A 14,091-nucleotide genomic window follows, 5' to 3' on the forward strand; every position below is an offset into this window, starting at 1 on the left:
GTTTTTACTTGAGAAGCATTTCACATATGACGTAACGCATGGTCCTGTAGTTACTATAGAGCCTCATAGGTAAAGCCAATGGGTCCTGTAAGTCTTACTAGAGCTCTCTAGGTCCATGGTCTTTGTAGTTCCTCAGCAGCTCGTCATTAGCGATAACCATCCGGTACCTTCGTTAGTTAAACTTAAGAGCTTCATATTAACATCGGTCCTGTACGTTACTGGAGAGCGTTCGCTATAGCTAACCATGGTCCTCTAGCTACTGGATAGCTCTATAGGTAACCATGGTATCGTAGCTACTTGAGAGCTCTCTGGTAACGCATGGTCCTGTAGTTACTAGAGCTTTCATAGTACACATGGTCGTAGTTACTAGAGTTTCATTACATGGTGCTGTATTAATAGAGCTTTCAATGTAACCAAAGGTCAGTACGTTATAGAGCTTTCAATGGTAACCATGGTCCTATGTAGTTTATAAGCAGCTGCTCATAGGTAACCATGGTCTGTAGTTATAGAGCTTTTCATATGTAATCCATGGTCTGTAGTTACTAGAGCCTTCATAGGTAACCATGGTGTGTAGTTTACTCAGAGCTTGTCATACAAGGTCTATACAGGTCAAACATGGGGCCTCCTGTAGTTTACTTTGGGGTACTGGATAACATACATAGGCCGGTGTTGGACAAAGGCATGTCCTGTAGTTTACTAGAGTTTGTCGATTGGTGGAAGCATGGGTCCTGGTACTGGTGGACTACGTGCTATTCCTATTAGGCTAGAACCCGGGGTGCGTAGTACTAGAGCGTCTCATAGGTAACCATGGTCCTGTGCACGGGTTCAGTACCCTAGGGCTTGTGGTGAGAACGAGAATGGGAAACACCTAAGCGATCCGCTTCAGATATCGTTGTAATGTAGCTACGATTTGTCCATAAGGGGATCTATGGACCCTCGTAGTTCTAGAGCTTCTCATCATCGTGCTATGCTACTCCACTTGTTTAGTCCTATGTATGTGTACTGATGTAGACCTCAATGGCTACACTGCATTCCAAGCTGATAATGCTATTACTAGCATGCTCTTGAGGTAAGCGCATCGGATCACTGTAGTTTAGGCTAGTTGTAGAGCGTTCAGATGTAACCATGGTGCATGTATCTTGCTAAGAACAGCTTCATGAGTAAGACATAACTAACAATGGGGATGGAGGTGAGGTGGGGCTCAGAGCTGTGCTCGCGATGAGTGGGGCAAAGGAAACAATCGTGTACATGATTAATACTACATCATAACGTTGTTTTTGAATCTAACAGATAGAAGGGAGTGTGTAACGGTGATCGAAGAGTAGTAAGCGAAAGCAGGTTTTGTGCTATTCTAGTTACGACCGCAGTGCAGATAAAAATCTAACAAGTAATTAACCTAACAATTCCACAACTTACCCTTGAATACACACAAGTGTAAAGGATTGAAATAAGCAATATGCTACAATACAAATATATGGATGAGCGTTGGCCGAATGGCAAAGGCAAGATGCAGTAGATTGGTATAGAGTACAGTATATAATATGAGATGAGTAATGTAGGTTATGTAAACTTATATTAAGTGGCATTGTTTAAATTGGCTAGTGATACATTTATTACATCCATTTTTCATTTAAAGTGGCTAGAGATTTGAGTCAGTGTGTTGGCAGCAGCCACTCAATGTTAGTGATGGCTGTTAAAGCAGTCTGATGGCCTTGGCTGGAAGCTGTTTTTCAGTCTCTCGGTCCCAGCTTTGATTCACCTGTATGACCCGCCTTCTGGATGATAGCGGGGTGAAACAGCAGTGGCTCAGGTGGTTGTTGTAGCCATAATGACCGTTGTTTTTTGGAGAAAAAGGGGAGGCTTGCAGACCATGAAGCACGGAGGTGCAGCATCATGTTGTGGGGGTGCTTTGCTGCAGGAGGGACTGTGCACTTTCACAAATAGATGGCATCATGAGGGAGGAAAATTCTGTGCATATATTGAGCAACATCTCAAGACATCAGTCAGGAAGTTAAAGCTTTGTCGCAATTGGGTCTTCCAAATGGACAATGACCCCAAGCATACTTCCAAAGTTGTGGCAAAATGGCTTAAGGACAACAAGTAAATGTATTGGAGTGCCATCACAAAGCCCTGATCAACTATAGAAATTTGTGGGAAGAACCGAAAAAGTGTGTGCGAGCAAGGAGGCTACAAACTGACTCAGTTACCCCAGCCTCCAGCTCTGTCAGGAGGAATGGGCCAAAATTCACCCAAATTATTGTGGGAAGCAGGTCGAAGGCTACCCGAAAAGTTTGACCCAAATTAAACATTTTAAAGGCAATGCTACCAAATACTAATTGAGTGTATGTAGACTTCTGACCCACTGGGAATGTGATGAAAGAAATAAAAGCTGAAATAAATCATTCTCTCTACTATTATTCTGACATTTCACATTCTGAAAATAAAGTGTTGATCCTAACTGACCGAAGACAGGGAATTTTAACTGGGATTAAATGTCAGGAATTGTGAAAAACTGAGTTTAAATGTACTTGGCTAAGGTGTATGTAAACTTCCGACTTCAACTGTAGATAGGCTCTGCAAGGTTTTGTATAGCTTGCCTATCATATCAACATCCTTTTGTGACTCCAATACAGATCGTTCTGATGTCCAAAAGGTTTCAAATCAAAATGTCTTGATATCAAACTTTTAAGTAGCATGTATTTAAAAAAATATCCAAAATGGCTTTTTTAATTCAGTCATGGAAATACATGTATTTCCTGTTACCAAGTCATTTACGGTTTCTATGCCTTTAGTTTTCCATGTGGACCAATTTATCAGTGAATTCTGAAAACCTATCCAAGAACTGTTCCGTAAGGTTGTGTTTTTAGAGAGGGATAATGGTTCTTGTAGAATATGTTTAATTTTCTTCCATAGTAAGGTTAAAACTACCCTCTGACGGTAAAACGTTCCTTTTTATTCTGAGTTTTATTTGCCCAAATACTTTTTTAGAATGTCTTCGGTGGGGTAATTGGTATTACCGAGAATAAATATGACAATTTTGGAAGCCATGCCATTCTGAAGAGGTTTATTCTACCTGTTAGATGTATGGGAAGATTGTTCTATTGTATTTGATCTGCTTTCATATTGTTGAGTAATGGGATAAATGTATCTTTATATATTTTGTTGTTTGTCACTTATTAAGTATGCTAAGTATTTTATATTTGTTGTGGTCTGCTTCATTCTAGAGCTAGAGGACTCCTGATCGCTCCAGGAGTGATAAGCATAATTATTTTGTACGGTCTTTTTGCTAGCTAGGGCCATCTACTTTAACTGCTGCCTGTCTTCCCAGTGGTTTACATGGTGTGTGAACTGCTGAGTGTACATATACAGGGCATTCGGAAAGTATTCAGACCCCTTGACTTTTTCAACATTTTGTTATGATACAGCCTTATTCTAAAATGTATTAATAAAAGGTCCAATATAGGCTGCATCTCAATCAATAAAAAATACATTTAATGTGGTACTCGTAACTTTTTTGAAGATGGGAGCACCAGTGATATCGTTATTTTGGTTCCATCTGACGCTGAAATGTACTGGGGAAATTATACAATTCAAAAAGCATGCGATTGATTTCAAACAAACCAGAAAGGGTGTAAAATGCACCTGTGATTGGTGATGGTATGTTAACTCTGTCTTTGTCTGCAGACTCTGGTGAGGAGGAGGAAGGGTCAGAGTTCAGAGTGACTCCTGACTGTGGGGTCCTGAAGCCGTTGGAGTATCCTGTCTCCTCTTGCACACAGCCCCTACAGATCAGTTTCACTGCTAGGTAACTACCCCTAACTAACACACAGCCCCTACAGACCAGCTAAACAGCCAGGTAACTACCCCTAACTAACACACAGCCCCTACAGACCAGCTCAACAGCCAGGTAACTACCCCTAACTAACACACAGCCCCTACAGATCAGCTCAACGGCCAGGTAACACCGAAATAACCACATCTACTACTGTATTACTGTTTATTACATACCAGAGACATATTTCTCTATATGGTTTGGTTACATATTTCTGACAATATAACTCTATCATTACTGGTTCTCTACCAAGTCTAATTTGTCTCCTGTAGCAACGAGAGGGAGTTCCAAGCCACAGCCGTAGTGGAGGGGGTCCTGGGGGAGCCCCCCTTATCTCTACACGTCCAGGGACGCGGCTCCTTCCACGAGAGATTTGTGTCTCTACTAGCCGACATTTAGCAGGAGTCTCAGAGGACAGGACTTTAACCTGAGAACACTGTCAACAGTTTTGTGCACTCTTTGCATGTATTTATCACGTGTTGTACTTTGTGAATAGCACAGGAGGTTGGTGGCACCTTAATTAGGGAGAATGGGCTCGTGGTAATGACTGGAGCAAAATGGGTGGAATGGCATTAAATACATCAAACACATGGTATTGATGCCATTCCGTTTGCTCTGTTCCAGCCATTACTTGGAGCTGTCCTCCCCTCAGATGTTACTGTGTACGTTGTTGGTTTATGGAAATGAACAATTCAACTATTCACAAGTGTTTCTGTGTTTTTATTGAGCATTACGCTGACCTAGAGCTTTCAATGGACTGTTAGAACACAACTCACTATCAACTGGTCTGTCCAGCATGTTCTGTCCAGAGGTCCAAGGTCAAAGATGATTTATAATACTGGTATTCTGAACAGAAAGACCTGCATCTGATACCACATTTATCAAAGAATGTAAATACACTTTGGAAAAAGGAAGAAAACGTTGGAAGTCAGGCAAAAAGGACATTGTCGAAGGAAAGGCGGCCAATCAGGTGCTGGCTTTGGGGATGACCAGTGAGAAATACCTGCTGGAGCGCGTGCTGCTATGGTGACCAGTGAGCTGAGATAAGGCGGGGCTTTACCTAGCAGAGACTTGTAGATGACCTGTAGCCAGTGGGTTTGGCGACGAGTATGAAGCGAGGACCAGCCAACGAGAGTGTACAGGTCGCAGTGGTGGGTAGTATATGGGGCTTTGGTGACAAAACGGATGGCACTGTGATAGACTGCATCCAATTTGCTGAGTAGAGTGTTGGAGGCTATTTTATAAAAGACATCGCCGAAGTCGAGGATCGGTAGGATGGTCAGTTTTACGAGGGTATGTTTGGCATACATTTTGTGTGAATGAATTGAGCATCGTCAAACGCATCACAAAAAAATATTGTGCCTATTTAATGCAACTCTGTTAATAGAAGGGAAAGCATCATACAACTGACCTAACCGTTTGGAACAAGTTCCCTTTCTCATCCAGAGCATAAAAACACAGATCAAGTACTGTTTACTCCCATCTGAAGGCTGGGGGGCATTTAGGATGTACTGTTTACTCCCATCTGAAGGCTGGGGGCATTTAGGATGTACTGTTAACTCCATCTGAAGGCTGGGGAGTAAGGATGTACGTGTTTACTCCATTCTGAAGGCTGGGGGCATTTAGGATGTTCTGTTTACTCCCATCTGAAGGCTGGGGGCATTAGGATGTACTGTTTACTCCCATCTGAAGGCTGGGGGCATTTAGGATGTTCTGTTTACTCCCATCTGAAGGCTGGGCATTTAGGATGTACGTGTTTACTCCCATCTGAAGGCTGGGGGCATTTTAGGATGTACTGTTTACTCCCATCTGAAGGCTGGGGGCATTTAGGATGTACGTTTACTCCATCTGAAGGCTGGGGGATTTAGGATGTACTGTTTACTCATCTGAAGGCTGGGGGCATTTAGGATGTGTTTTACTCCCATCTGAAGGCTGGGGCATTTAGGATGTACTGTTTACTCCCATCTGAAGGCTGGGGCATTTAGGATGTACTGTTCTCCCATCTGAAGGCTGGGGGCATTTTAGATGTCTGTTTACTCCCATCTGAAGGCTGGGGCATTTAGGATGTACTGTTTACTCCCATCTGAAGGCTGGGGCATTTAGGATGTACTGTTTACTCCCATCTGAAGGCTGGGGGCATTTAGGATTACTGTTACTCCCATCTGAAGGCTGGGGTATTTAGGATGTACTGTTATCTCCATCTGAAGGCTGGGGCATTTAGGATGTCTCTTACTCCCATCTGAAGGCTGGGGGCATTTAGGATGTACTGGTTTACTCCCATCTGAAGGCTGGAGGCATTTGGATGTACTATTTACTCCCATCTGAAGGCTGGGGGCATTTAGGATGTTACCTGTTTACTCCCATCTGAGGCTGGGGGCCATTTAGGATGACTGTTTACTCCCATATGAGGCCGGGGACATTTAGGATGTACCGTTTACTCCCATCTGAAGGCTGGGGGCATTTAGGATGTATTTTACGGCGGACCGCTAAAATTCCTAATGATATGATCACACTTCTCAATTCATATTATGCGCGACATTAACCAAGATGGTTTTGAAACTTGGGAACGAAGCTCAAGTTATCAGTGTAGCCTGTTTACTGCTGGACATGTTGAAATATCTTCAAGCCTAGAAAAACAACTCCAGCTTCTGTCATCTGTTGAATTTATTGGAAAAAAGTAAGAATTACAGGGGTCAGTTTGGAAAAACTAATCCCATCCCAGTCATCCTCTGGGATAGAAACTTCTAGAGTAATAATTACATAACCAACGTTCTCTAGTAATACTAGTCCCGTGCAAATAGTGCTTAACTATTCTACCTCATGTTATTCATATCACCTTCTAACTATCTACCCCATGTTTCATATACCATACTCCCTAACTTCTACCTCATGTATTCCATATTACCTTCTAACTAATCTACCCCAGGTTATTCCATATTACATCTCCTAACATTCTAATCCTCATGTTATTCCATATCACCTTTAACTATATTCTACCCCATGTTATTCCATATTACCATCTCCTAACTATTCTACCCCATGTTATTCCATATCTCCTAACTATTCTACCTCATGTTATTCCATATCACCATATCCTAACTATTCTACCCCATGTTATTCCATATCACCATCTCCTAACTATTCTACCCCATGTTATTCCATATCACCTAACTATTCTACCCCATGTTATTCCATATCACCATCTAACTAATCTACCCCATGTTATTCCATATTACCATCACCTAACTATTCTACCCCATGTTATTCCATATCACCATCTCCTAACTATTCTACCCCATGTTATTCCATATCAACTAACTATTCTACCCCATGTTATTCTATATCACCTAACTATTCTACCTCATGTTATTCCATATCTCCTAACTATTCTACCCCATGTTATTCTATATCACCCTTTCAGCCCCTAACATTGAAAATGTCAAACTAAATCACATATTTACAGATTGATTTGTACAGCGGTGTATCAAAGCACAATGATGCATTGCTTTCCTGAAATGCAAGGCACTTAAAATATTTATCAGACTTTGGCAAGGAATTAACATACAGTAATCTACGGAATGATGAACCAGTCAGTTCTCGTGCCGTCATTTATATGGAATGTAAATACATGCACTCTGTGATGAATCACACAGCTGACAAACTGTCAGTACTCAATAGTCAGGGCAGGAACACCTCAACAGTTAATCAACGGCGGATTCTGTCAAAGGTGTAAGAAGCATCACAGTGTAAGCCCTTCATCAATATTATTATTGATCAGCTCCTTCTAAGGTCCAGGGTACTCAAACACTGCTGCAGCTCCCATCCCTGTTCCGATACACATGGACACCACGCCATAGGCCCTGGGGAACACAACATGGGTTATGGTAAGCAAGGCTAGGGGTGGGGATGAGACTACTTTCTAGACTATATAGTAGATCTAGGACAAGAGGAAATACGATTGAGGATTCGATGAGACTAGACATATCCTTACCTCCTGCCCCTGCGTTTGAGTTCGTTGAGCAGGGTGACAACCTGGCGGGCCCCGGTGCAGCCCAGAGGGTGACCCAGGGCGATGGCTCCTCCGTTAGGGTTCACCTTCTCCAGGGGGATCCCCAGCTTCTCTACGCAATACACAGCCTGGGACACACATAGTCAAAACAGTCAAACGTTTGGACAGACCTACTCATTCAAGGGTTTATCTTTACCTCCTCTCTAAGTTTATTTTACTCACTGCTTTAGCACACTCCGCCAACCCTGATGTCCTAGCCGTGTCTGAATCCTGGCTTAGAAAGGCCACCAAAAATTCAGAGGTTTCCAACTACAGCATTTTCCGTCAAGATAGAACTGCCAAAGGGGGAGGAGTTGCAATCTACTGCAGAGATAGCCTGCAGAGTTTTATCATACTATCCAGGTCTGTGCCCAAACAGTTCGAGCTTCTAATAAAAAAAATGTATCTCTCCAGAAATAAGTCTCTCACTGTTGCCGCCTGTTATAGACCCCCCTCAGCTCCCAGCTGTGCCCTGGACACCATATGTGAATTGATTTCCCCCTATCTTCAGAGTTCATTCTGTTAGGTGACCTAAATTGGGACATGCTTAACACCCCGGTCGTCCTACAATCTAAGCTAGATGCCCTCAATCTCACATAAATTATCAAGGAACCCACCAGGTACAACTCTAAATCCGTAAACATTGGCACCCTCATAGACATTATCCTGAACAATTTGCCCTCCAAATACACCTCTGCTGTTTTCAACCAGGATCTCAGCGATCACTGCCTCATTGCCTGCATCCATCCGCAGTCAAACGACCACCCCTGATCACTATGCCGCTTTCCATGTCTGTTGTCTGTAAGGTGTGGAAACACTTTGTTGCTTTTATGAATTTTGTCTTGCTGCTTTTTGTTCTATGTTGCTCTGTCTGTATGCTACGTCTTGCTTGTCCTATGTTGCTCTGTCTGTATGCTACGTCTTGCTTGTCCTATGTTGCTCTGTCTGTATGCTATGTCTTGCTTGTCCTATGATGCTATGTCTTGCTTGTTCTATGTTGCTATTGTCTATATTGTAATTGTTTTTAATAACCTGCCCAGGGACTGCGGTTGAAAATTAGCCGGCTGGCTAAAACCGGCACTTTTACTGAAACGTTGATTAATGTGCACTGTCCCTGTAAAAATAAAAATAAACTCAAACTCAAACTGTCAAACGCTCCCTAAAACACTTCTGCGAGCAGGCCTTTCTAATCGACCTGGCCAGGATATCCTTTAAGGATATTCACCTCATCCTGTTAGTAGATGATGCCTGGTTGTTCTTTAAAAGTAATTTCCTCACCATCTTAAATAAGCATGCCGCTTTCAAAAAATGGAGAACTAAGAACAGATATAGCCCTTGGTCCACTCCAGACCTGACTGCCCTCGACCAGCACAAACACATCCTGTGGCATACTGCACTAGCATCGAATAGTCCCCGCGATATGCAACTTTTCAGGGAAGTCAGGAACCAATACACACAGTCAGTTAGGAAAGCAAAGGCTAGCTTTTTCAAACAGAAATTTGCATCCTGTAGCTCTAACTCCAAAARGTTCTGGGACACTGTAAAGTCCATGGAGAATAAGAGCACCTCCTCCCAGCTGCCCACTGCACTGAGGCTAGGAAACACTGTCACCACTGATAAGTCCACGATAATCGAGAATTTCAATAAGCATTTCTCTACAGCTGGCCATGCTTTCCTCCTGGCTACCCCAACCCCAGCCAACAGCTCCGCACCCCCCCGAGCAGCTTACTGATCGCTGCAACTGTACACAGCCCATCTGTAAATATCCCATCCAACTACCTCTTCCCCATATTGTTTTTATTTACTTGTTTTGCTCTTTTGCACCCCAGTATTTCTACTTGCACATCATCATCTGTACATCTATCACTCCAGTGTTAATTTGCTAAATTGTAATTACTTCGTTACTATTGGCCTATTTATTGCCTTTCCTCCTTACTTCATTTGAACACACTGTGTATAGATTTTTCTATTATGTTAACGACTGTACGTTTGTTCATGTGTAACTCTGTGTTGTTGTTTTTTGTTGCACTGCTTTGCTTTATATTGGCCAGGTCGCAGTTGTAAATGAGAACTTGTTCTCAACTGGCTGGTTAAATAAAGGTTATTTTTTTATTTTTTTTATTTTTAAATAAACCTTTGTTGGCATAATTGATCTCTTTCAGGCAGAGAGTACACCTGGCATATCCCTTTTAGCCACTGTATCGAAGAAGTGAGAAAGAAGGAAAGTGTGTGTTTGTTCCTTTCACCTCTATAGAGGCATCCATCTTAAACCAGGCCCAGCTCCAGATACACTTGTTTGTTCCTGTCACCTCTATAGAGGCATCCAGCTTAAGACAGGCCCAGCTCCAGCTACAATGCCTCATTTTCACCTAATTCTCTCATTCTGAAAATTAACCACATACTGTGGGAAAACATCAGTTCACAGATAGTGGTTAGTTCTTTAGCTAGCTAACATTTCACACAGATTGCCACGGTCCAGTAAGCAATTAATGCATTATAACTTGATAAGATCTACACAAATCACGTAGGTCATCTATTTTGGATTAAAAACGCTGAATTTCGCCTAAAGGTTACTAGTTTGCATCCCTGCCAAAGAAATGGCAATAGAAACAAAGGTAAAACAAAGTAGTCTGCAGTTATTTCAGCTGCTGGATGTGATATTGTGTTAGTTTTAGTTGGCTAGCAAGCTAGCTAGCAAAGGATAAGTAACGTTAGTCTTAACCTAGCTATCCTCCATAATTATCTTATTGACTTGACAATCAGCTAGCTGGCTTTTGCCTATTTATAAATTCTTTATTTAATCATTATTTGCTGAAGTTTGTTGCCCATTTAGAAATGATTTAATAAATCATTATTTATTGAAGTTCTTGTCTCTCGGGGAGGCAGGTAGCCTGGTGGGTAGGAGCGTTGGGCCAGTAACCGAAAGGTTGCTGGATCAAATCCCCGAGCTGACGAGGTAAACATCTGTCATTCTGCACCTGAGCAAGGCAGTAAACCCACTGTTCCCCGGGCGCCGACGACGTGGATGTCGATTAAGGCAGCCCCCCCTCACTTCTCTGATTCAGAGGTTGGGTTAAATGCGGAAGACACATTTCAGTTGAATGAATTCAGTTGTACAACTGACTAGGTATCGATTGATTGAACTGCATTGATTGATTCAAATGCAAAGAAAACACATTTTAGGATTGTTAATAGGTCCAAAAAGTTGGCTGAAAATACACTTGCACTTACGAGCTTAGATGGCTCTCGAATTAATCAGGTCTCTGCGTATAAATACTTAGGGATATGGCTGGGTGATAAACTGTCTTTTAAAATGCATGTTGACAAACTTTGTAACCGGTAAAAATCAAGCTAGGCTTTCTCTATAGAAACAGGACATGTTTGTCCTCTACAAATAGAAGACAAATTGTGCAAGCAACTTTTATGTCTGTTATAGATTATGGGGATATTATTTACATGCATGCTATAGATGGAGATATTATAGATGGGGATATTATAGATGGGGATATTATAGATGGAGATATTATAGATGGGGATATTATAGATGGGGATATTATAGATGGGGATATTAATGATGGAGATATTATTTACATGCTGCTATAGATGGGGATATTATAGATGGGGATAATTATAGATGGGGATATTATAGATGGAGATATTATTTACATGCATGCTATAGATGGGGATATTATAGATGGGGATATTATAGATGGGGATATTATCTACATGCTACGGCATCAACACTTAAATCGCTGGATGCTACTTATCATTGTGCACTTACGTTTATTACGGATGCTAGCTACAGAAGTCGTTCCTGACCTGTTTTCTTTGTTTTTTTATGTGTTTAGTTGGTCAGGGTGTGAGTTGGGGTGGGCATTCTATGTTATGTGTTTCTATGTTGGTTAATGGGTTACCTGATATGGTTCTCAATTAGAGGCAGGTGTTTTACGTTTCCTCTGATTGAGAACCATATTAAGGTAGGTTGTTTCACATTGTTTGTTGTGGGTGGTTGTCTCCTGTGTCTGTGTTTGTAGCGCCACACGGGACTGTTTCGGTTTGTTTGTAGTCTGTACCTGTTCGTGCGTTCTTCGTGTATATGTAAGTTCTTATGTTCAGGTCGGTCTGCGTCGTTTGTTGTTTTGTAGTTTGTTAAAGTGTTTTCGTGTGTTTTCGTCTTTACTTTAATAAATTCATTATGTCATATAACAACGCTGCTCTTTGGTCCAATCCCTACTCCTCCTCTTCAAGCGAAGAGGAGGAGAACACCCGTTACAACTGTGTTTTATATCATAATGTGGGTTGGACTTCGTTGTCCGTGAGACGAGAACAACATGCTCTCGTGTTTGTCTATAAAGCACTTCTGAATAAACTACCTTCTTATTTACCAGGTCACAACATGGATTACACTTGAGGTCCCTGCGATCTCCACAGAGTTGGGTATGGCTGCCTTTTCCTGTTCCTGTTTTCCTCAACATGCATCTTGCTTATGGAATAGCCTGTTGACCAAACTTAAACTTGAGACTCTTGTCCCCCTGTCGCCCATTTGAAACATTTATTGGAGGATTTCTACTTTTGCATTGCTTGTAACTGCTTTGGGTAATGCAAGTTCTTGTGCTATTAGGGGAATAACCTACAGTTGAAGTTGGAAGTTTACATACACCTTAGCCAAATACATTTAAACTCAGTTTTTCACAATTCCTGACATTTAATCCCAGTTAAAATTCCCTGTCTTAGGTCAGTTAGGATCACCACTTTATTTTAAGAATGTGAAATGTCAGACTAATAGTAGAGTGAATGATTTATTTCAGCTTTATTTCTTTCATCACATTCCCAGTGGGTCAGAAGTTTACATACACTCAATTATAATTTGGTAGCATTGCCTTTAAATTGTTTAACTTGGGTCAAACGTTGCTAATAGCCTTCCACAAGCTTCCCACAATAAGTTGGGTGAATTTTGGCCCATTCCTCCTGACAGAGTTGGTGTAACTGAGTCAGGTTGGTAGGCCTCCTTGCGCACACACGCTTTTTAAGTTCTGCCCACAAAGTTTCTATAGGATTGAGGTCAGGGCTTTGTGATGGCCTCTCCAATACCTTGACTTTGTTGTCCTTTAGCCATTTTGCCACAACTTTGGAAGTATGCTTGGGGTCATTGTCCATTTGGAAGACCCATTTGCAACCAAGCTTTAACTTCCTGACTGATGTCTTGAGATGTTGCTTCAATATATCCACCCAATTTTCCACCCTCATGATGCCATCTATTTTGTGAAGTGCACCAGTCCCTCCTGCAGCAAAGCACCCCCACAACATGATGCTGCCACCCCTGTGCTTCACGGTTGGGATGATTTTTTGTGTTATCTGTGATCGTTTTGTTTCATCTTGTGTAATTTCTTATCATTGTACCTAAACTGTATGTGTAAACATGTATACGCAGGGCCCAGCTGTAAAAGAGACCTTGGTCTCAGTCTGTGTTCCTTGTTGAAATCAAGGTATAGTCATTTAACTCGGCAAGTCAGTTAAGAACAAATCCTTATTTACAATGACGGACTACATGGGAACAGTGGATTAACTGCCTTGTTCAGGGGTAGAACGACAGAATGATAATTATAACAGGTATACCCCTTTCCTTTCATCATCATTGAACCTCTGCTAGGTAGCTAAATGCCAATGATGTGTTTAGCATAGCAACGTGGAATGAATAGAATGAGCGACTGGATCAAAACATGAGAATAGAATTAGAGACCAGTCTGTTGGTTAGCAACTTCAGAACCAACAACTGGCTTTTGCCCGAGACTATAAATTAAAATGACATTTTATTAAAAAATGTAGTTCGTCTTCCTTTCAATAGGTTGAAAACCGTTATTATAAAAGCAATAAGGCCCTTGAAACTTAGAGAGGAACAAGGCTGTCAGTCTGTGTCTGTCAGTCTGTGTCCAAAGTACTACTACTCTATACAGAGACTCACCTGGCTGGCGAACGCCTCGTTGATTTCAAACACATCAATATCAGCTACAGTCAGACCTGAGGAGATGACGGAGTTCGTTAAAAAACGTTTTAGCAGAACAGATAAATCAAAAGGTGTCCGGAATGCCAGAACCGCTACCACCCAGAACCACTACCACCCAGAACCACCCAGAACCGCTATGACCCAGAACCGCTACCACCCAGAACCACTACCACCCAGAACCACCCAGAACCTCTACCACCCAGAACC

The 14,091-nt window shown here is 41.9% G+C and overlaps 1 protein-coding gene and 1 non-coding gene across 2 annotated transcripts in view; one reads left to right on the plus strand and one right to left on the minus strand.

Moving 5' to 3' along the window:
- LOC112076837 (deleted in lung and esophageal cancer protein 1-like) overlaps positions 1 to 4,527 on the plus strand; it is a 10,678-nt gene extending 6,151 nt beyond the window's left edge. Inside the window, exons 3-4 of the mRNA XM_024143500.2 lie at positions 3,685 to 3,805; positions 4,105 to 4,527. Of these exons, the coding sequence (XP_023999268.1) occupies positions 3,685 to 3,805; positions 4,105 to 4,231 (248 nt within the window). The 3' untranslated portion in view covers positions 4,232 to 4,527. The remainder of the gene's footprint in view (positions 1 to 3,684; positions 3,806 to 4,104) is intronic.
- A 1,970-nt stretch (positions 4,528 to 6,497) lies between these two features.
- LOC112076835 (uncharacterized) lies at positions 6,498 to 13,919 on the minus strand. Its single transcript, XR_011477925.1, has 4 exons — positions 13,843 to 13,919; positions 7,824 to 7,969; positions 6,813 to 7,692; positions 6,498 to 6,668 (listed from the first exon to the last, which is right to left on the minus strand). It is a non-coding gene; the product is annotated as an uncharacterized protein (transcript).
- Between the last annotated feature and the right edge of the window lie 172 nt (positions 13,920 to 14,091).

This window comes from Salvelinus sp. IW2-2015, unplaced genomic scaffold (genome assembly GCF_002910315.2).
Source record: "Salvelinus sp. IW2-2015 unplaced genomic scaffold, ASM291031v2 Un_scaffold4072, whole genome shotgun sequence".
Classification (NCBI taxonomy): Eukaryota; Metazoa; Chordata; class Actinopteri; order Salmoniformes; family Salmonidae; genus Salvelinus; species Salvelinus sp. IW2-2015.